The following is a 24,249-nucleotide window of genomic DNA, read 5'->3' as shown; positions in this document are numbered from 1 at the left end:
TCTCCTGCTGCTGTTTCCCAGCAAATATTCAGAGGCAGAATGGAGAGTAGCATGACTGGTAGCCACTGATAATCTTATCCTCCATGAATTTGTATAATCCCCTTTTAAAGCCTTTGAGTAAGTTGCTGGCTTCCCATCACATCTTATGGTAGTGAAATCCATAGTTTTATTATGTGCAGTCTGAATAAATACTTCCTTTTGTCTGTTCTGAATCTATCCACCACAAACCAAATATTTCTTTCTTGGTAAACTGCTGCATCAGTGTATTTGTGAAATTAAAGGTAAAGGTAAAGGTACCCCTGACCATTAGGTCTAGTCACGGATGATACTGGGGATGCACACTCATCTCGCTCTATAGGCCGAGGGAACCGGCGTTTGTCCACAGACAGCTTCTGGGTCATGTGGCCAGCATGACAAAGCCACTTCTGGTGAACCAGAGCAGCGCACAGAAACACCATTTACCTTCCCGCCGGAGCAGTACCTATTTATCTACTTGCACTTGATGTGCTTTCGAATTGCTAGGTGGGCAGGAGCTGGGACCGAACAACGGGAGCTCACCCCATCGCAGGGATTCGAACTGCCGACCTTCCGATCAGCAAGCCCTGGGCTCTGTAGTTTAGACCACAGCGCCACCCACGTCCCCTATATGTGTACATGTTTTTGCCCCAATGTGTACTATGTTACAATTACTTACATTAAACCACAATCAGCATTTTATTGCCCATTCTCCTAGTCTGGCAGTCTTTGACATTCGTTCTGAAGCTCATTGTAATTCTTTGTTCTAACAATTAGTTGTCATCAGCAAAGCCAGTCACCTCACTGCTTATTCTTAAGGCTAATTCATCAGTTTTGAAAACTCTTTATGCCTGTTCCTTCATTATCTTCTCTAATCACTTTAGCCATGTTGCAGTCCTCTTGGATTTGGTGGTAACTGTCCTGATCTGGAGTATACTTTCTAGCAGAGTTAGATCTGTTTCAATTTCGAGTAACTCCCAAGTGTTCTAGGAAGTTGACTGTTCTTTCAACTTCCTTTTTTACCAAGCCCCTTTTTTTTCAGAAGTTAATCCTTTGAAGTCAAATAGTGTTGTCCTTCCTTGGGAATTGTTTGCATGCATTAAATTTGATAACATTGTGGTCACTGTTTCTAATGAATTCAACAAAATTGACACCTTGTTCTAGGTTCTGACCACCTTTTAGAATTCAGTTTAATGTTATCTCCATAGCTGTCAAGTTTCCCCTTTTCTCACAAGGAAGCCTATTCAGCATAAAGGAATTTCCCTTTAAAAAAGGGAGAACTTGGCAGCTATGGTTATCTCCCCTTTTGAATTTGATAGTGCTGCAGTAGATGTTTCTTGTCATAACACTTATTCCATCAGGTCTTTGGAATCACTTAGGATTATACATGGCTGATTCCATGATCTATTGTTCTAGGGCACAGTAATTCAGAATATCTAGAAAATTTTGACTCTGTGTTATAATTAGTGCCTGTGCTGTGTGCCAACCCCTCCTCTATCTATCCTAGCTGCTGGTCTTATGTTTTTGGTCAGACTAGGAGGAGATGCCAATTTATCAACTATTTTACCTCCTTTCATCCAATTGAAGCTTATAGTCAGGAAGGTTTCTATTACACTACATTTGCCCTCCCATTACACAAAACTTTTTGATAGTTTGTCTTCATTTGGGCAGCACATTATTTTTTCTTCATAAGAAAATACTTAAAAGCAACTTTATTTTCTGAAAACAGTGTGATCTATGCAGAAAAGCTGGGGTGTGTTTTTTTTGTAGTGGTTGACGCAGCCATTTACAGGGCCTAGCTGGCATTGTTGTTCTACACAAGTCTGCTGTGACATGACACATCCAAATTGCACCACCAACCTGAGCTCTCTTCAAGTAGTGTTCTTATTTCATATTCTGCAGCACCAACTGCGTCACTCAATTGTAGTCATCACTACAGGTTATTTCTGTTGTATAGAGTATAAATAATGACCAAAACCAAAAGAAGTATGCAACATTGAATGAAAATCGGGGCTGTTAGCAAGCCGTATTGATACATCTGGAAATACATGTACTATTTATTTTCTTGCTTCTCTGTTTACAATAATGATTGAGATAATGATTATGGTATGGTTTAGAAAGAAAACTGTTTGACAGCATCCAAAGACTTTTTTAAAAAAAGCCAGACACTTTCATAGACACCAACCTACTTCATTAGATACTGTTGGAAATGGGGAAAGTAAGGCAGGTAAGCTAGTAAAAAGCTGGCCAAGAAGAAGCATTCTGAAGTTATTAAATAAATGGTAATAGTATAAATAGACTTTTTATAGTGTGCATAGTCTCTCCTGAGCACCCATTAAAAATGAACTCTCTCTCATTTCATATGATGATTATTATGATGATGATTTTGTAAAATTGCATTTGACAAATCCATATGGATGTGACACCACCCATATGCAAATTGGGATCAAAAGGGAATCTGCATAGGAGATCACTGCAATTCAATGTTGCTTTTTTATATAAAAGAAATATTCCAAGCAGGTTACAAAAAATTAACAAAATGAGATAAATCCTATTTTGTCTTGTTAGATTCCGATTTACTTATATTAAACTTTTTATGTGGCAATCATAACAACCTTCTTTCTTACCCACATGCCCATCTAACTGTTTATAGCAATATTGACATGTGGCTTTAAACTTTATTGAGAAATCTTTTTTTAGTTGAAAAGTAGTTTACAAATTAAGTAAATCAAAAAAGTAATAATAACATTAAGTCCTGTGCTCATAGGTAAATCCCATGAAGGACAATAAATATTTGTTACACATGCGAATAAATTTATCGTAAATGTATGTTAACCCTCAAGTTATGCCACTGTGTACAAGGTGACTCTTGCTACATTCATAAAGATATCTTCCAACAATTTGGTTTGCAACAAACTTTTTGAAGACAGGAACTGGAAATTCCTATCAGCCTACCAGTGGCTAAATAACACCTTTATAATGGCTAAATAAAATTTGGGAGACCGTGATCTTGTACAAGCTCACTCAAAATATGTCCCTTGCAACAAATCTAGTCCCCAAACAGAAACCCATGGCATCCTGGTTTCCCTATATCTCATTTTTGGAGTCTCTCCCAGAATATCAATGTACTCCCACCAGCTGCAGGCATGAGTTAAGGCATGCCCTTTTTCTGGTCCTATACAGGATTTCTCATTTAGCTCACCAATTCAACGCTCAGGGCCGGCTCTAGGGGTAGGCTGGGTGGCGCGGGGGGTGCCAGGGCGCTGGGTCGGCAGGGGGGCGCTGCACGGCGAAGCTGCGCGGAAACTGCGCCCGCCCACCAGCCGTGGGAAGAAATGGGGCGGGGCGGGGGCACCGGAGCAATCCGCGCACCACGGCGCCAGGGCCCCGGACATTTGACCGTCTATTGACCCAATACATCCCTCGCCTATTTCTTCCCTTTGCTGCCACCAACCAGTATATCTGTGTACTGGTACACAATTGATTTGAACTCGAGTCAGTTGAACAGTGAACAAAACAATTAAGTTTATTTATTGTGCAGATCTTACAAGCATATCAATTCTTATTGGTTTCTCAGTTATGTTTACTTTAAGCTTAACCGTTAGTCTTAGTTCTCCCCCTGTTCTCCCTGACTGAAATTATCTTCTTAACTCTTATAGATTCTGTCCCACCGCTCACCTCACTAGCTTCTCTAACCCTCTATTTCAAAATCCTCTCTACCTCTCTCATCAAATCCACCTCAACTCAACTCCTTTATCTCCCCCTCCTGTCTGCCTGCTTCCCCTTATATACCCCTGCTTCTGCCTGGAGAGCTCCCATTGGCTGTTTACCTCCCTGGCAACTTAACTCTTTCTAGACCCCTAGAGGTTAAACGCCACAGCGCCCAACCCGCTTAAGACGGCCCTGTCAACGCTCCTTATCATTCTTGTCCTTTTTTTTGTTTCATAGGTTTTCAAAAAAAGGAAGGTACCTTTTTGGTGCAGCCAATGATTATTATATAAAACAATGTAGTTAGGTTTTCCTTTCTCCTATTATTATATTATTTATTGCATATCATGCTTTCATATATTTAATTTATTAATATTTGTGGTTGAAGTTTAATAAAAGGCATGTTTAAAAAACTAACGGATAGTTTTCAAGAATCAGTTAATGATTCAAAGCACACACACACACACACACACACACACACAAAATCATTAGCTATTTACTCTAAAGTAGGGAACAATCCTTTCAGTAGGATGCATTTCTTGTAGAAATTCCACTTTTGTGGTTTCCAATTTGCATGTACGGTAAATTACTGAACAGTTATATCCTCTATTAATAAGAGTACATTTGTGCAGTTTTGCACATTTAAGAATTCTGCAACAAACTCAATTCAGTATCTTTTGAGATCCATCATAGCACTCAGATCTACAGCCATCTGTTCACTGGTTATCTTCTACAATGAACAAGACGGCTGTTCCTAAATAAACAATATTCCCATATCTCCCATTCTCTTTCATTGCCTTAAACTCTAGCATTCTTAATGACTATCCCCATTCACTAGTGTTGTGGGAGGGGAATGTTAACTGCCATAAAATTATGATTTGGAGACATCAGAAAATGCCTCCAGCGCTTTGGTATTGAACAAATGGCACCATGTTGGTCTACTTTGTGACTGAAGTTTGGGTGGGCATGGGGCTGTATTCTGCTGAGTCCAGACATGCATTTTAACTTCAGTTATTATCTTTGCATCCTCAAGCTAGGTTGATTAGGATGGAGTTTATCAATTTCTCCCTGAAGTGTTTGGGAACTTCTATTACCATTTTATGTAGTGGGTGGAGTTAGGAAGCATGACTTGTCTATACTATAATATGGTTTGCTACTTCACTTTGTAATTTTGGTGACATCAATTATGCTTTCCCAAGCAGAATGTGCAAATCACCAATATTCCCCTTCTGCCTCTCCATAATAGTAACTAACATTGCAATCCTTACCATGAATTCAGTGTAATTTACTCCCAACAGCTGGAGACCCATGTTTGGGAAACCCTGTACATAATACCATTAGGGAAGGGGGGGGGGGGAAATGGGAAGGATCATGGTATACATCACTGTATTGCCCAACATAACATTTATGGAAAAACAAAAGCAACACACACACCAGGGCCGGCTCTAGGGGTAGTCTGGGTGGCACGGGGTGCCAGCCGCAGCAAGAAACGGAGCGGGGCAGGGGCGCCGGAGCGATCTCCGTGCCAGGGCGCCCGACGTGCTTGAGACGGCCCTGACACATACCCTCCCCAGATTCTATTGGTGCTCTTCTGTCCCCGTGAGTTGGGAAGGGAGTGAGGAGCCCTGCTTCCCCATCCAGAACAACCATATACTAGAAAATAGAAGTACCTGCCTCCTCTGACCTCTGTTCTTCAGTCTCAGAGCCATTCCTCTCCCTCTCCCTCTCCCCCATCCTCCTCTTCACCTGTCACTCCATGCTCAAGCCTGGCAGGACTCATACTCAAGAGTAAATCCCATAAAGTTACATGAAAGCATTGAACTGCAAGGCTTGTTTCCAGTGCAGTTCTCAGGAACACAAGGATTTATGATTGCATAGCAGGACTTCCACCCTCTGCACTCTGTTTCCTCCCCAAATCTGTTCAGTAGGAGGTACAGGAACACATTTTCTGTGGTGGGAGAGGAGGAAAGTTCATTTTCAGAAATGTACATCATTGCACTGACAGGATGCTTACTTAGCACTGCATTGTTTACAAGTCATAGTTACCTTTGTGTGCATTTTGGTTGAACTTGTCAATACAGACCAGACCAGGAAGAGCAATTTTACTAGGATAGTAGTCATGTAGTCAGCAGGTTAGATCTCTATCTAGCATGTTATTTCATAGTAGAAAAAAAGCAAAGGACCCCCTGGACAGTTAAGTCCAGTCAAAGGTGACTATGGGGTTGCAGCACTCATCTCGCTTTCAGGCCCAGGGAGCCAGCATTTGTCCACAGACAGCTTTCCAGGTCATGTGGCCAGCATGACTAAACAGCTTCTGGAGCAGCAGGACACAGTGATGGAAACCAGAGCACTGTGGTTTAAATCACTGAGCCTCTTGGGCTTGCCAATCAGAAGGTTGGCAGTTCAAATCCCTGTGACAGGGTGAGCTCCCGTTGCTCCATCCCAGCTCCTGCCAACCTAGGAGTCTGAAAGCATGCCAGTACAAGTAGATAAATAGGTACCACTGTGGCGGGAAGGTAAATGGCGTTTCCATGCACTCTGGTTTCCATCACGGTGTTCCGTTGCGCCAGAAGTGGTTTAGTCATGCTGGCCACATGACCCAGAAAACTGTCTGTGAACAAGCGCCAGCTCCCTCGGCCTGAAAGTACCCCATAGTCACCTTTGACTGGACTTAACCATCCACCTTTGACTGGACTTTACCTTTTTTTTATTCATAGTAATATAGGTGGATACTATTTTTATTATTATGTTCATCAAGATGCTGCTGTACGTCTGTATGTTGTATGGGTCTTTGGACAATTTGTCTTGTATGGAAACAAAGAGGTTTGTTTGAAGACAGTGTGCTTTCAATTATATATGACAGATAAATTCAATACAGTAAAGAATTGATATGATGAAGTAATAGGCAACCTGCAAAGCAATGGCTGCTGGCCTGATATATGTGTTATTGAAATATGGCACTGAATTTTTGATCATATATAATAATAGTTTCTTCATATGTTACATTCCTTTTAAATGGCTGTCTTTTTAGCTCTATTTGAAAAATAAGCTGATTCTATTAATGCACACAGAAATCAACATCTTTCATTCATACGGATAGTGTGCATTAATTTTATTGGATGCAAAAGCAATATAACTTCTTTTATTTTTTATTATAAGACCATTAAACATCCATTTATTTACTTGTAAATTATGCAAATGATTTTACTTGCAATTACAATGTTCACTATTAATTATAAATGCACCCTTTACATATTGCATGAATTGTATTTGTTTATCTTTAGATAATTAGATATTTCAGTCTATTGCTTTTTTATAACTAAAATATTATTCTTGGCTAAATAATACATTTTGAATCACATTAAGCTATTTTAGCCATGAAATCCGTCTAATTTAACTTTAGTTTATCTGTTGTATTTTTAAAGCATGCCCATATAAATTTATGATGCATTTGTCTTAGGAGATCAGAAGTCTTGGTGAAACATTTATCAGTGACAAAGAACAGGTTTTGTAAGCATGTCTTCTTCTTAAGCAATTTTAAAATTTAGTATTCATCTGACTTCACACACGCAGTTTTTTGTAGACTCTGTTTTCCCATTAGAAGAGACTGGCTTATTTATGGATGAATTTAAATCCCAACTAGAAAGACACCTTAGTTTGATTAAAGCTGTTGCTGTTTAGAAAGTCAAGATTATAGCATGGTATGATTCACAAATCTATTAACATACTGGATATGTGTGAAAATACATTGAGGAACACAGAAATTGGGGTTGGAGAAAGCGCCCTGATCTATTTACTTCATGGAACCCCATAGCCAATGAAGTGGGGCATATTTTGTCAGCTGGCACAGGCAGGACCAAAGATCTTTGGAAAGTAGGTCCGACTTGCTCAGTTTTTCTCTCCTGCCTAACGCAGCAGTACCGTTACTCAGTGGCTCTCACTGACCTAAGCTACATTCCAGGCTTACTGGAAGAAAAAGACTTAAAGGGCCTATTCACATCAGCATTTACATATGTAGTTAGGTTTGCCAGCTTTTGGGGTGGGGGGAAGTACTTAATCTCTTAAGGCGGTAAGACAAGCAGGATGCAGACATAGTAACAGGAAAATTGTGCCTACAGTAGCATTGTCAAAAGAAAAATGGCAACTCTGTGTATTGGTTCCTAGCCTATGGCTAATGAGCAGATGTTTCCACCACCAGACACAAAATTCTTCCTTTGGTGCATGGCTGCAAAAAAGAAGTTTTGTGCAGTGCCTTGACAAAAGTTGAATCATGAACCTGGCAGCAAATACACGTGTCCGGCTAGTAGCTTGCTGGGAGGCAACAGCCACAGGATTCTACAGCATTTATTGCATGCCCACATGGTCTTACCAGTAGTGATGTATGGAAGTGAGAGTAGTGATGTAGTGATGTATGGAAGTAGTGATGTATGGAAGTGAGAGCTGGACCATAAAGAAGGCTGATCGCCGAAGAATTGATGCTTTTGAATTATGGTGCTGGAGGAGAATCTTGAGAGTCCCATGGACTGCAAGAAGATCAAACCTATCCATTCTGAAGGAAATCAGCCGTGAGTGCTCACTGGAAGGACAGATTGTGAAGGTGAGGCTCCAATACTTTGGCCACCTCATGAGAAGAGAAGACTCCCTGGAAAAGACCCTGATGTTGGGAAAGATTGAGGGCACAAGGAGAAGCGGACGACAGAGTATGAGATGGTTGGACAGCGTTCTCGAAGCTACGAACACAAGTCTGACCAAACTGCGGGAGGCAGTGGAAGACAGGAGTGCCTCGTGTGCTCTGGTCCATGGAGTCACGAAGAGTCGGACACGCCTAAACGACTAAACAACAACAACAACAACAATGGTCTTACGAATACAACTTAAATATGAATACATGCAAGTCCCCCTCACTTTCATGGGTCATAGGGCAGCATCTTAGTACGCTAATAACTATGCAGCATTGTTAGCAGATAATTGCTGTGTACATCATTTCAAGCAATCTCTAATGGATTTAATGAGAAACAGATGTCAGGCATTTCATTTCAATGCCTTACAAAGGAAATATTTCTAGGAACTCAATTTTAAAATGTTCGTTAATGGGCGCTTGCAGAAAATAAAGACTTCAGCTAAAGTTTTATTCATTTTGGGGGTTTTTTTAAAGAAAATATTCTGTGACTTGAATTTAAGTTCCTGCTTCTTTAAAAGAGTATGTTACATAAATCTACAATGCAGAGAAATCATAATATTCTCCAGAGAAACAGTATGTTCATATTTTTTTAGTATACACAACCTCAAAAAAGGAGCATATTAGAAATATTGAAGAATTGCATTCTCATTCTAAGTGAATGAGGGCAGTGAATGAGGAGACACTTTTGGATGACTCCTGCAGATCTCATGAGGGAGTTACTTGGTGTCTTGGCTATGATGCTTGCACATGTCTTGCTATTCCCTCTGCAGGCATCCTGTAAGTGAGCTTTCTGCAGATGCACCACTGAGCTCTCATATGTTGGCAGCTCAGTTGTTGGGGAATTGTATTGTGAAAAAAGCAGGTGGAAATGTTAAATGTATGTAAACCTCTTAGCTACTTGGATGTTTGCCTCCTGCTGGAAAAAATGTATGCTAACTGAATTAAAAGGGACGCAGGTGGCGCTGTGGTCTAAACCACTGAGCCTTGGGCTTGCTAATCAGAAGGTCAGTGGTTCGAATCCCTGCCACGGGGTGAGCTCCCGTTGCTGGGTCCCAGCTTCTGCCAACCTAGCAGTTCGAAAGCATGCCCAAAGTGCCAGTAGATAAATAGGTACTGCTCCGACAGGAAGGTAAACGGCGTTTCCGTGCGCTGCTCTGGTTTGCCAGAAGCGGCTTAGTCATGCTGGCCAAATGACCCGGAAAAACTGTCTGTGGACAAACACTAGCTTCCTTGGCCTGTAAAGCAAGATGAGCGTCGCAACCCCAGTTGTCCGCAGCTGGACTTGACTGTCAGGGGTCCTTTACCTTTTAACTGAATTAAGGAAGTTTTTTTTTATTGCATTAGATATTTTCTCTTTGTGGTTATTTTCATCATTATAGAGTGTGTAAAATTGTGGGGGGGGGGTGAGAGAGAGAGGTGAAACCCCCAATTTTATTAGACCAGTATAAGATTGGCATTTGTTAGTCTTGGATTTTCAAACAACTTTGAAAAGTATAATTGATTAAACGAGCAGCAATTTATAATTCATACTGTATTTGAAGAGAGTCTGTTTTCGCTTGGCATCCCTTACTATGCTGAAGTAGTTCTGGCAGTCTAGTATGCTGTCTCCCCACCCCACCCCCACAACCTGTTTATTATTTTGGTCAAGCGATGGGACCATCTTGATTCCTTCCACATGCAACTGAAAGCAATATTCCTCATGGGAGCATTTGATACTTTGTTTGTTTGTTAATTAGTAACAAAGTTAAATGTGTTGAAATCCAAATTAACAAATTTGTTATTAAAGCATCCAAAAAATTAATAAGTATAAATATTCCAAGGTTCTTTCACACACATAAACTCCCTTCACCTTTGCAGATTTCACTGATGTCATTAGCAGAACTGGGGGATCGCGGGGGGTGGCAGAGTAGTACTCCCTGAATAGCCACATTCATACAAAAGTTGTAATAGGCAGGGAAGGTACCACTAGGACTAGCCAAAATTATTTCACAATTCTGGATCATTCATTGGTGGAAAACAAAATAGGGAAAATATCAGAATAGGCCTTTGATAGAAAACATATATAGGTAAAGGTAAAGGGACCCCTGACCATTAGGTCCAGTCGTGACCGACTCTGGGGTTGCGCGCTCATCTCGCATTATTGGCCAAGGGAGCCGGCGTACAGCTTCCGGGTCATTTGGCCAGCATGACTAAGCCGCTTCTGGCGAACCAGAGCAGCGCACAGAAACGCCGTGTACCTTCCCGCTTGGAGCTGTACCTATTTATCTACTTGCACTTTGACGTGCTTTCGAACTGCTAGGTTGGCAGAAGCTGAGACCGAGCAACGGGAGCTCACCCTGTCATGGGGATTCGAACCGCCAACCTGATCGGCAAGCCCTAGGCTCAGCGTCCCTAGAAAACATATATAAATGTGCTTTAAAATCATTTGAAGTTAACCATATTGTTTATATGAGTACTGATTTTGTTTTCTAGTTAGGCTTTTTTTTTGGCTTTTTTGTGTTAAAGCTGTCATTTGTGTTCTTCACTCTGCTGTTGATCTAATCATAAAGTAATGATGACAACAATCTAATGCCAAATCAGTATTATGGAAGTGACACTTGGATGGATAGAATGTTGGATTAAGCCAATATGTTTTCCTTCTTAATGCTTAAAACTGGCTCTGGCTCTCTAGAGTCAGCAGCTGTGTTTGTGTGTCAGCTAAATACGATTCATTCCTCAGTATATCCAAATGTATATTCAGACAAAGAATTAAAACGAATTATTTACTCTTACTTTGGATTTATAAATATACTAGTTACAGAACTGTCATTTGACAGTTCTTCACAGAAATCCTTCAGATCCCCTTCACCATATGGACAGGTAGAACTGACTTATACCTTGTCAGGTGATTGGTCCACTTAGTTCAATATTGTCTACAGGATGGAGAATAATTCTAGGAAGGTGAGATCAGAGTGATCTCCTCCTCCCTCCATGGATTGGAGCACCAATAACCCCTGAAGTAAACCTCAAAGCCCAGGCTGTTTGAGGCATCTGAATAAACCTGGTAGTCCTGGCATGTGACTAGCAGGGCCTGCCAGAGAGAGATCTCATTGCATGCCTGCAAGAAGGCTAATCAGACCCTCAGATCCTCTTTCATTGCCTGCATAAGCCTACCCCCACATAAATGGAGAAGGCAGACAACCAATTTGCAAAGGTGCATTGCCCCTGAACCTTTCTTTCTTTCTTTTTTTACCTTTCCTTGAGCCATCTGATTTTCTGTTATCCCATTTACGCTTTTCTGTCTCTGGGGGCAATATGGTGAACATAGTCCTCATTCGAAATATGTTCCCTGACTTACTTCAATAGGTGAATGCCAGAAGGATCCTCAGAATCCATGTACTGTAGCTTGATTCCTGAGAGTCCTTGCTACCCCTTTTTTGCTTTATGTGCTTAGGCACCCTGGTGCCACCCTGGCAAGCAGTAGTGAGCCAGTTCCTGTCCAGGGATGCCTTACTGCCACTATCTGAAGCCACTGACTCACCTGAGCTTTGCCCACTGTTCCCCACTGTCCGACAGTGGGCAGAGGCATGGATGTAAATGGACGTTTGTATAATAGGCTAGTTTCAACACACCCTCACACACTGATCACAATGCAGCATTATCAGAGTTTAAGGACACATTCCAGCCAATAAAAACACTAAGGGATCGCACTTATCCCTCAGTTTCCCTACCTCTGCTCTAGGCAGAGAATTTACACAACTTAGGAAATGTGTTTTTGGCCTAATAACCAAATTACTTAATCACTATATCAGGATACAAGATTAATCTCAGCACATCTGATTGCATGTGTTTTAACCCGGAGGGGAGAGAAAAGAAGTAAATTTTCCCCAAACTTTATCCTTGTTAAATATGTTATTCTTTCTGATTACAAAGGCATGATCATACACTTATATTGTCAAGCTTACCAATATTATACGAACCAGATAGGACAGACAGCAAAATGGCCTGTCTTCATAGAAGTGGAGGTTGTTCATCCAATATTGGAACAAAATGCAAGGAAGCAATTCAACCATATGATGTACTGGGAATAATCTGAGAGCAATCTTCTTTCTTTTTTTCTAAGAACATAAGAAGAGCCTGCTGGATCAGGCCAATGGCCCGATCTAGACCAGGGACTCCTCTACACAGCTGCAAACAAAACATTTTAAATGTGTTGTAACGTATAATATACAAATGTGACACTAGATGGCAACAGTGAGCTATGCCAAATTCAATGTATTTTTCAAAACATTTTTTAAAAAGCATTTACACAGTGTTGTTTATATATGTGTAGATTCCACCCAGCATCCTGTTCCCACGGTTGCTGAATATTTGCCTGTGGGAAACGACTTATTTTTTCCTTTTTTTTCACCCCTTGCTTCTAGCTGTTTCTAATGTTGACTTACTAGGTGAAATAACTGATTCTGTTCTACCTGGATGTATTTTGTTTTCAAAATGGTATCAATGAGCAATAGCAACAGCTATGATAACAGAAACCATTACTTAGTTAACCATTCTATGGAAAATTGAAAGTATCATAACAATTTCTTTTTGAACATGATTCTAACGCCCTTGGTTTTCCCTGTAATATGGAGGGACAGATTTACTTAGCAAGGCACTGGACATAAATTGGCTTGTGGACCAGTTGCCGTGCACAGCCAGTTTCAAATAAGCCCCACAAGGCAGCAGTCTCATTCATATTGACATGGATATAGATATTTTTTCCAGTTCTGACCCATTATAAAAGATTTTGAAAAACTGCAGGGATATGAGAAAAGGCCTGGAAAAAGTAGATTATGCCAATTAGCGCATCAAACAGAAAATGTTGTTATATCTTAGTTACTTAGGAAGTGTAAGTAACTTATTGGGGAGAAAGTACAGGAGCACTCCTAAATCTTAACAGAGTGAAACATTAAGAGGACAAATGGCTAAACCTTGAAAATCTCAAATTAGAAATAAAGCATAAAGTAGTGATAGCGTTGATTTACTGTTATGACAAACTATCAAGGGAAGTGGTGTTGGATTCTTCATCATGTACAGTTTTTCAGCTCGGGCTAGACTTAGTACAAATAAAGTGCTTCTTCCAAATATGATTTAATAGGTTAGATCTACAGTAAAGTTGTACCAGAAAGAAATTCAGTTGAGTATCAGATCAGGAGGTCAAATAAAGATCAGACACTCTGTCTCTCTGTCGCTCTCCTTCTAAACACCTTTGAGTTCTCCTAAGCCTGCTGATCCCTCCTTCTTTTGCAACTTTTCAGCTGCATAAGCAAAGGCACTCACCACTTGATTATCAGGAAAGGGGTGACTTGTCATTAACCATGTCATAGAGAATACTCTGAGCACCAAGTCCCGTCCCCCCCGGTAGCTATGAAAGATTGAACTAGTCAATTTTATTTGAGAAAAATTGAATTGGCTTTGTAAAATAAAAGCCATTTTATTGTTCAAGATTGCATCCTTTTCATATGATTAGAACTGCATTTTGATAGCTAGGTGAAAAGTAGTACTTTTGGAAGAGCAGGAGGAGAAGTATTTCGGGGGGGGGGGGGCTTAGTTGTGAAAATGTTCACTATTCTTCCATTCTTTTTATGGCCATAATTTCTCCCATCTTTTGCTGATTCAAAAGTGCCATTTTTTCTTTCTAATTGCTCTAATTCCTGGAGTAATAACCTGGAAAATTCCATCCATTTGGGAATCATGTGATAAATGGCATGTAACAATGCTGCAAAAGCAACAAGTTTTGGCTATGGTACCACTGAGAACAAGCAAAGCCAATTCTGAATGAGGACAATGTTTCTTGAATACCAAACACTTGAAAAATTGCCAAAAAGGAGGGTATGCTCACAAAAAGAACAATAATACTTTTGGCTAAGCAACGTAACGATCCAGTTTTTTATTTAAATATCAATATCAATCATACTTTTTAATTGTCAACATGGTTTTTGTTATATGTCTTGGAATAAATTAAAAAAAACTTGTAGTTTAATGCTTTCGGGGTGCTCAAACTACAGTACATAACTGAGTGGCATAAGGAATTGGTTTCTTCATTATTTTGTATAACATTGCTTTCATGAAAATGGCAATGGCTTTGTCTAAAACAGGCATAGGCAAACTTGGCCCTCCAGATGTTTTGGGACTACAACTCCCATCACCCCTAGCTAACAGGACCAGTGGTCAGGGATGATGGGAGTTGTAGTCCCAAAACATCTGGAAGGCCGAGTTTGCCTATGCCTGGCCTAAAACCTGCACAGATACCATTTTCGTTCGATATTTGTGTAACTGTTGTGCACAATGGGCTTCTTCAGGGGTCTTCAGGGCTTTTTTCAGCTGGAACTTGCCAGAGCATCCTTAAAATGAAGGTTTGGATGGGAAACTATGCTTAGGGTGCCTGACAGTTTTAATAGAGAGAACTTAGGATCTGTACAGCTTCAGATTCTATAATGGTAATTTAAAGCTTTATCTGTAGTTTCTTAATTTAAGATGTTAGTAGTGAAACTGTCTGAAAGAGAGAGAGAGAGAGAGAGAGAGAGAGAGAGAGAGAGAGAGAGAAGCTGAGACATTTCTAAAAAAAATTCAGCAGAGTCCATTTCTCGGTTATACCATTTTAAGCTGCAGGGGAACATGTTTGAATACTTTCTCATGGATAAAACTGAAATCAGCTCTCTGGTATACTAGTTTTCTATTTTCAGTGAATAATTTTATGGAGTAGTGTTTATCCTGGAATCCCCCACCTGGTACAGTCAAATGGTAGCCTACAGTCTGAGAATAGCTTTACCCCTTGATTCTGCCAAATGTATAAGCCAGCCATGAATTATGATGTGACAAGTTCTGGTATTCCATTTTATTATTGTGGACTCACTTTCATTGTGTATTATAGAGTAGAATTGTAAAAGACAAGCAAACCTCTGAAAATTGTATCCATACTCCATGGCAAACCAACAGCACATGATGTATAACTCTGACACCCTTCTGGGTAATAATATGTCTATTTATGGGAATAGGGAGTTCTCATTTTAAATATCTTGTTGCCATTTTGTACTTGCAGTCTCCTGAGTTGCGCAATTGGGACGTGTAATTATATCTTTCAGAAATTGATGAGGGAAGGTTGATCTGGAGAAGGTTTTAGAATCACAAGGCTTGTGTTTTGCTTAGGAAAAATATATGCTTGTCCGTGAAATGTTCAATTTCCTTATACACAGTATTCAGAAATAGTTCTGAGAATGCAAAGTAGTTGATATTCATGGAGTGGTTTCATTTTATTGTATTGTAGACGTTCTACTATTATGAGTGTTTCCATGGTTCACTGACTTGCTGCAGAATATATGAGATATAGTATGAAACAACACTTTAATTACATACTATAAAGAATGAAATTGGGGTCTATTTGTGAAAATGCCACATACATTTCAGTGAAAGCATTTGTTCAACCCTCCTGAAACCATTTTTATTGCAGGAGGGGGGCGGCTACAGCTTGAGAACAAATGTAAATTTTAGGTACACAAATTTTATTTATACACAAACACACACCTTGTACATTAATTATGGTATATCATAAACTAGCTGGCCCGGCCACGCGTTGCTGTGGATCAGTCTGTTAAATGGACTCTCAGAGTCCCCCTTCAGACTCCCCTCATCTTCAGGGTCCCCCTTTATTTTGTTGAAATGTTTTGCGTGTGTTCTGTTTACACAGGTTCATCCCTGTGACTCCCCCCACCCTGTCCTGACCCATGACCTATCCCGCCCCTCCCCCACCCCCAGCTCATCCCTGTGATTGGCCCCACCCTGTCCCTACCCATGACCTATCCTGCCCCCTCCTCCCCCCCATCCCCCACCTAGGCGAGCCCCCACCTCCACTTGGCCCAGTCTGGAAAGCCGAGCCAAGATGCTGTGGAGAGGGAAGCTTTCCTAGGTGCACTACCAGTGTAGCTGTTGCTAGAGGGCACTGTTTTGCAACCTCTCCAGTGCTCCCAGCATGCACTTTCATCTGAGTTGTGAGTTCTGGAACACGTGGTTTGGGGGTTTTTACCTGGCCCAGGTGCAACATCTGTCTATGCAAATGGTATGGGGTCACTTGCATATTTGCTTGGGACGTTGTGTCAAAATTTGAACGCAATCGGTCAAGCGGTTTCGGAGAAAAGTGGAGACACACCCACATGGCCAGTTTACATTATATATATATATATATATATATATATATATATATATATATATATGTGTGTGTGTGTGTGTGTGTGTGTGTGTGTGTGTGTGTGTGTGTTTATATTGAACCTAGGGAATTCTTTGTGTAAGAGGAGAATTATAAAAACTTATCTGCTCACTCTGTTCATTGTTTTAGAGATAAATCTGAAATACAATTTACTTTGTTACAGTTAACTACGGTGCCAAGGAGTGTGTTGCTAAAGTTGAATTTGAATTGTTGTTCTTCGTACATTCTTCAGATTAATACAAAATAAGCCTCATATAGAAATCTTCCCTCTTGGAAGAGCCGGCATTAGAATTTAAAAGGAGGCTGCTAGAAGTCTCTAAAATTTAAATTGGTTTTTGTAAAAATTATTCTTAAAGTGCTTATAGCTAAATAGAGAAGGATGTTCTTTCTATTCAAATTAACTTTATCTTATAAGGCATTTAAGTCCTGTTCAGAAGTTTTATTAGGGGAGAGACTGAGCATGTATATTGATGGGTGGCAGGTCAGGGAGGGAGAGAGAGGCAGAGAAATGGAAGCTCTTTCCTACAGCACTCACAAGCCTAAAGATACCACTTATGCATTCAGAATCGGACAACTGCTGTTGTATTTACTAGAGGAAATATTATTCACAATGAAGGATTATTATTGCTGAGAAGAGTGAACATACATAGGAAGGTGCAGGTTCATGACCACTGTCCTCTGTGCTTTTGGCATCAATTCTGCTAACAGCCCTCATATCTACAAATTTGTACACATGGGAACACTGTATGCCCCCGGTTCTATGTACAGAGCCTACGCCCAGACGTATAGGCTCTTTCATAAGTTATGCTGAGCACAGGTAGGGCAGGTAATGGGGCCAAGCAGGCACAAACCATTTCTGCCGCAAACAAATCCCTATGGCAACAGAACTCTAACCAGGGATGTCAGAGAATTCCATCAGAAAAAGAAACAAGAGTGGGAATTGCTGCCATTCTCATTTTCGTTGACGGTCGGGAATGGAAATCATGTTTTCTGTTTTTTTAGCCCACAAACATTATGTAAATATTTACAGTGTTTTCTGCATTGTTTCAGTTTTCCCCTTTCCATCAAAATGCACTGAAATTAATTACATAATTATTTACATTAGTTCTGTTCTGGTCATACAGCAGATAGGAGACAAGCAATGTGGGTTGTAGTGAAAGCCAAGCTGTAGTGGAAGAGAAACAGCTCTGATTGTGCCAAATACAGCCTGGGATAGAAATCTATCTGCCTACTTTCATCCCTAGTTGACCGATGAATCTGCACTCCTAACCCAAATGAATTAATTCTTAAATAAACCTGATTAAATAATATAGTGCTGTGGTTAAGCAAATATTGAACCAGGTTATCTGCATGATGAAAACATTTTTCCCTTCCTGGAAATTCAATAATCTTATGAGGTATTGTAAATAATGATTTTAACAAAACAGATGTGGACATGAATTGCATGCAAAGAGGTATTGCCTAAGGAAAAGCCATTTAGCCAAGTGCCATTTATAGAAGTCTTTCCTGCTTCTTCTTCAGTGGAAAACCTTTATAACTGAATCACGTCTTATTGGGTCCCCCTTATTTAGGCTGCATAGTGGAGTTCCTTCCTTTTAAGGAGAAATCCAGTCATGACAAGTTGTACCAACCTTAATGATCCAGTGAACAATATGGAATAAATTAATGGTGCTCCTTTCTCCTGGACTGCATACACACCAAACATAATAAATTTAAAGCACCTGACTCCCTACCCCATCCTAGCAACTATAGTATAATAAATAATAATAATAATATCATCTTATTTATACCCCGCCCATCTGGCTGGGTTTCCCCAGCCACTCTGGGCAGCTTCCAACAAAAGATTAAAATACAATAATTCATCAAATATTAAAAACTTCCTCCCCACAAAGCTACAATTCCTAACACCCACAACAAACTACATTTTCCAAGGATTCTTGGGGAGAAGCCATGCAGTTTGAATGTGTGTAAACAGACCTTTAAATCAGAAGAAGGCACACATGTGTCTGGGGTATTGAAAGAGTATTTCATACCTTCAGTTGACTGTGTACTGTATTCTGAAAGTTTAAACACCATATTGAGCCTCACCGATCCATGATAACCAGAGCAGGATAATCTTCTGACTTTTGTTGTAATGGAAATGACCTCTAAAAGTTTCAGGATGATTCTTAAAAACCTTTCACTTCTTTTTTGCTGACATTACTCTGAATGTCCTGCTCATCCTATCTCTGCTAATACTCAACTGTACTATGCTGTCAGCCTTATCTTGTAAATCTATTAATGCTTCATTTACTTTAAAAAGAACAATGTTTTCATAACCGCTCCTGAAATTACTTATAGGTAACAAGCAAAGGACCAAACAATAACTACAGTTCAGTCTTTACATGTTTTTCACGTTGCTGTGGTATTTTCTCCTTGTGTCTTTCTGTGTTATCTTGAGTGTTTGTTCTGCTGCATATTCTTTCACTTAGTGTTGTTTTTGCTTCCCCTGTTTCTTTTTAACAGAGTTTCTTTGAAGGACAGTCTGCACCTTGGGACTCAGCTAAAAAAGATGAGAACCGAATGAAGAATAGATATGGGAATATCATTGCATGTAAGTGTTGACAAGTGTAGTTGTACCTCTGTGTAAATTTCCTTTTAGCAACTTGACAACGCTGCCCACCTCTATATGTTTGATTTGTGTTGACTTCGTTTATTGTATTTCTATGCCGCTTTTCATTCAAATGAATCCCAAAGTGGCTTACAAATAATAAATAACTAGAACATAATAGAACATCACAAATACAGCACAAACTATACAAAGTAATTAACAAATCAATAAAACAATTACCAACTATTTGTGTGGACTAAAAAACTGAGCTCCGGCCACCATAATTAAAGAATATGGGAGAAGTAAGTACTTTAATAGTTTAAAGACTTCAGAACAGAATCGGTGAGAGATCCAGTGTGGAATAGTAATTAGTCATGGACTGCAGGAAAGGGTTTCACCTTGTATCTTAGCCATGGCACTCAGGCTGGGGACCTTGATATCCTCAGAGGAAGGATAGAACCAAACTGTATTTAATAATGATATATTTTACTCTCTAGAGTCTAGGATCCTCCTACAGTATTACAATGGGGAAAAAAGGAAATTGAAATATGGTCCCCTGTCCTGAAAACATTACAGTTGAAATATGAGACAGGTTGTTACAGTACTACGATACTGATTATTGATGTGGAATCAGTATTGTTGATAAGTACACATGTAATAACTTGTCTCATATTTCAGCTGTAATGTTTTTATACGTAATGCTTCAACCATAATGTTTCGATACAGAAGTGGGGAGGGGAATGCTGTGAAAGCAAAACACACCTAGCTCCCGTTTACCAGTAAGTGTTAGTGGTACACTTGATTTCCATTTATTTCAGTGGGACTTTTAGAACCAAAGTAGACATGTGTGGCAGTTTTGTGTCTATTAAGCATATGAAATGAAGGACACATATCTTTATTTAAAAAAAGCATATGGGGGAGGAGGGGGAAATCAATTCCTCCCTTATCTGTTATACTGTGCTCTGTAGATTTGAAGCAAACTTCTCAGTGCCCAGCTCATGTCTGATACTAGAGGCAGCTAAGGGGAAACTACTTAAATAGAGTGCAGCAACACAAAGCAGGAGAGGAGGTTGGGTTTTAGTTCCCACCCTTGAACTCATAAGCAGACCATCTCATTCCCATTTGTATGTGAAACTGCCTGCACATTTAGTTTGGCTTTCAGAAATGCCTAACATTTGCTGGATTGTGTCCACTGTGGCTGAAGGTTTGTGTAAATATCAAGTAAGCACTGATTGTATTGTTTTTGTTTAAAATATATTGTCTACATAGTGCTACATCTACAGCCCACTGCCAGATACATTAGCTTCAGACACATGTTGCTTAAAATATGCTCCTTTAGTCAGTATAACTAAAGACGTCCAAAGAGAGTTGAGCACCACATTTTATGTAATTAAAATAGTCTGTGACCCCATTTCCTCATGTGGCTTACAGTCAGTCATGACACTTTCCCCACAAGTATTATGGAACTTTCTTCTAGGTAAGGATTGCAGTCTTAATTTCCTACTGGATCAGAGTTTTAATTAACCACACAGATAGGTAAATGATGACACTAAATAATAAGCATTCGCCCTTTTGAAGATGGCCTCTTGCGAATAGACTTCACTAAGGTTCATGTTCACTATGAGGAAAGCATTTAATGGCTTTGCCATCCTCTTATCTAAAGGTCTCTTGACTTAAAAGTAGAACCGTTAAAGAATAAGGGTTATACAAGTGTGGAACGTTTGCTAAAATAGGGTAATGGATTTTGACAAATACGCATTAGCTGACACTGGGTACATTTACAGGAGAGCATATTATGTAGTGAATAGAATAAGAGTATGTTGAATGAAGCATTTGCTTGCAAGGAAGAGACACTTCTGAGAAGGTGTCAAGAAAGAATTCTTACTGAGGAAGCTTTCAAAACTGCCCTTTTTGTTGGCACCACTATTGTAGTGCAAAGAGTAGGCATGTGACATCCATCCCTCTTACCATGTCTGTGCCTTAGTTTAAAGAAGAGCTGAACAAATTTAATGCAAAGAAGCAGCTCAGCCAACGTTCCAGAGCAGTTGGATTTGTTTCCTATTCATTAAAGTGGCTCATATTATCATTCTAATATCTATTTTAAAAAATAAATAAAAGCAATATTGGAAGTGCTCAAATGCCTAAATCAGACACTACAATTGCTAACTGCATCATATCTCCAAAGACCTTCTGCATGGACTCCCTTCAGATACCTCCCCTGAAGCTGCAGAAGTTTGTCTCTCAGCAAAGTATTTCCTCGCTTCCCACCAGCTGAAAAGTGTGAAGGCTGGAGAAAGATTTGGAAGCATTTAGGGGCATTAAGGTTGTTTTATCGACCATCCTGTTACATAAAACCAAAGTGATAGGCGCTTTCACAAACTTGTAACAATATCAGCATTCTAATAACTATACGCTGCAACTTGTTACTGTCAAAATGACTTTGGTATAGCGATACAGACAGAGGTAAAATATTTTAATATCAGCAGCATCACTTCCTTTTTATCACTATGCATATTCAGTAATGGAATCTAAATCCACTGTAAAGCACCATAAAACAGCTCTTTACTTCCTGCCCTCCTAAAGGGTGCAGTAAATATGCACCATCCATTTTCCCATAAGCATTGAAAAATAAGAAGCTTTTGTAACATCGAGTTCGGGCTCTTTGAGTCCTCTGCCATAGTTATTCAAAAATACAGGCTCGCATAGTAAAGAAAATAAGAATTTCCACAAGATGCCTGTTACAATCTAGTTTCCTCTAGAAAGTAACTACTACCGGAATGCATTCAAAGTCGTATGGGCTTGCTCTAGCAAAAAGGCATTTACATATTCCTGTTTGTCTGACAGAGCTAGCACAGCTAACAACGAGTCAACATTTTTCAGCAGGACTGTTTAGTAGACAACTAAGGCAATATCCCAAAGAGCTGTGCACATGTCATGAGTTTTTCCAGTAGAACCTACTTACAGAGGGGCATACAAGAGGGCAAAGTTTTTAGTCTTGAAATAAACTTCCCATGGCACAAACCTCCTTTCATTCCAATTGAACATAAGTTAAGCATGCCTTGTGAATTGGGCCATGAAAGCACAAACACCATTTTAAGGAATGGCATTTAATCATAATCTGAGAGTGTTATGTACTGAGCTGAATCCTAGAACAATAGGATTCAGAAACAGCGGGAGCTACCCAATCCAACTCCAGGTGGAAGTGAATCCGCAACCTGATTGGCCTGCTGGAGCAGCCAATCAGGCGGCTGGCAGAAGTGAATCTGCTACCTGATTGGCCTGTAGGAGCAGCCAATCAGGCTGCAGGCAGAAGTCAATCCACAATATAATTGGCCCACAGGTGTAGCCCTGAAGCAGCCAATCACGCAAGGCCCATTGTGTAAATAATGTATATAAGCAGATGGTTTTGGGAAAAGAGCCATTCTTCTTCTCCTCTTCTCCTTGATGACTATGAGCTGAATAAAGAGCATGAAATTCACTCTCGACTCCGAGTACATTTCAGAGAGCAACATGGACTTATTTAAAGACACAACCAAAAACAGGTGGAATGCCACAATTTTATCTTTCTGCTTTCCAAGGTATCATATTACTGGTGTGCTTGGGGGTTTTGCAGGATGCATTAAGGGAAATAATCTTTCCTATAAGACATACTCTGCATAGCTTCCAATTTCCACAGTTAATCAGTCATTTAAAAGTAGTACCTTGAGTATTTGAAATGCATCCAGAGAGAGACCCGTGGAAACAGACATACAGAATATATTCCAGAGATGCTGCCCTGATGTTGATTTGTTGGTTTGTTTAGGTAGTTTATGTCCTGCTTTTTCAACAGAAGTTGAAGCTAAGATGGGTGGGGAAGCAAAACAACAACAACTATGCAATGATCCAGAACAGGGGTAGCCAGGGTGGTGCTGTCGTTTTGATATCGAACATTACTGTTACCATCCGTTCCAGCCAGTATGTCCAATTTTCAGGAATGATGGAGTTGTTGTCCAGAAAATTGGAAGTGCAACATGATGGGTATTCCTGTTTTAAAACAACACTATATTTCTTCTTACTTTATAAGTTACTATTTGTTCAGAAAGTGGTGACAAGTGAAGAGGAAAAAGTAGAGTAAAGGTTGCTTGTTTATTCATTCTCCAACTCCAGAGAGAATGAATGTAGTTACCCTAAGTAGCCTCCCTAATTGCAGAGTAAAACCACTTATTTTCACAGTACAGGTAGCTTACTTGCCCCCCAGAGTTTCTCAATACTTACCTTCTTTGCATAATCTTTCTTGCCTGGTAAACCTGTGAGTAATTGATTTCTATTTTTTATTATTTAAATTGTATTTTGAATCTAAACTATAATTGTAATGTGAAAGTGCTGTAATATTCGACTGGTGGATGATCAGTAAGTTTCCCTGTCTAAATTACAACTGCACACCTAATCACATGGACATTTCCAGGTAATTTGATTCTGTGATAATACAGAAACCCCTTTCATATTCCTACAGAGATTTTATTCCATGGCCCATAAATCTACAGTGATCTGAAGTACGTTTTCAGGTCAACTCCAATACCATGACACATATAATAGTGGAAAATTTACTGTGGTAGACACCAAATTAAAGTGTGCTGCACTGAATTAATGGAAGGTAGAAATGTTGCTAGGCGCATGTAAGTGTCGCTATGATATGCTCTGTCATTGAACTCCAGTCCTTCTCCACCAGCATCCAGAGTAGATTCTGACCTGATTGCCATCATGCCGGAAGTCCATTGAAAGGTTTCTGTATCGTGGGTAGTTTCGTGGAAAGTCTCCACATGGTACAGGTGATCAGAGGCACCAGTTTGTTGAGAGCAGTTTGGCAGGGGGGGGGAGTGTATCACGCATGTGATGTCAGGACATTGGGAGGAGCTGGCGGAGGACCCAAACATGGCGGCAGCACCGCTTCCCCCTCCTCCTGCCACTGCCACCAGCGGCAGGCTGCTTTGAGCCTCTTTTCTCTCCGTGGCAGGAGGAGAAGGAGGCCACTGATGGCCTCCTCCACTCCCT

The 24,249-nt window shown here is 40.1% G+C and overlaps 1 protein-coding gene across 19 annotated transcripts in view; it reads left to right on the top strand.

Moving 5' to 3' along the window:
• The window catches only part of PTPRM (protein tyrosine phosphatase receptor type M), a 416,336-nt gene that overhangs the window by 340,131 nt on the left and 51,956 nt on the right, over positions 1-24,249 (top strand). For all 19 annotated transcript variants that reach the window (XM_035126005.3, XM_088675354.1, XM_035126003.3 and 16 more), the window contains one exon: positions 19,134-19,221. In XM_035126005.3, coding sequence (XP_034981896.2) covers positions 19,134-19,221 — 88 coding nt within the window. The remainder of the gene's footprint in view (positions 1-19,133; positions 19,222-24,249) is intronic.

The sequence above is a fragment of the Zootoca vivipara genome, chromosome 8 (genome assembly GCF_965207765.1).
Source record: "Zootoca vivipara chromosome 8, rZooViv2.hap1.1, whole genome shotgun sequence".
In the NCBI taxonomy this organism is placed as follows: domain Eukaryota; kingdom Metazoa; phylum Chordata; class Lepidosauria; order Squamata; family Lacertidae; genus Zootoca; species Zootoca vivipara.
Note: the sequence above shows the minus strand (reverse complement) of the source record. Positions and strands in the feature narration are given on the sequence as shown.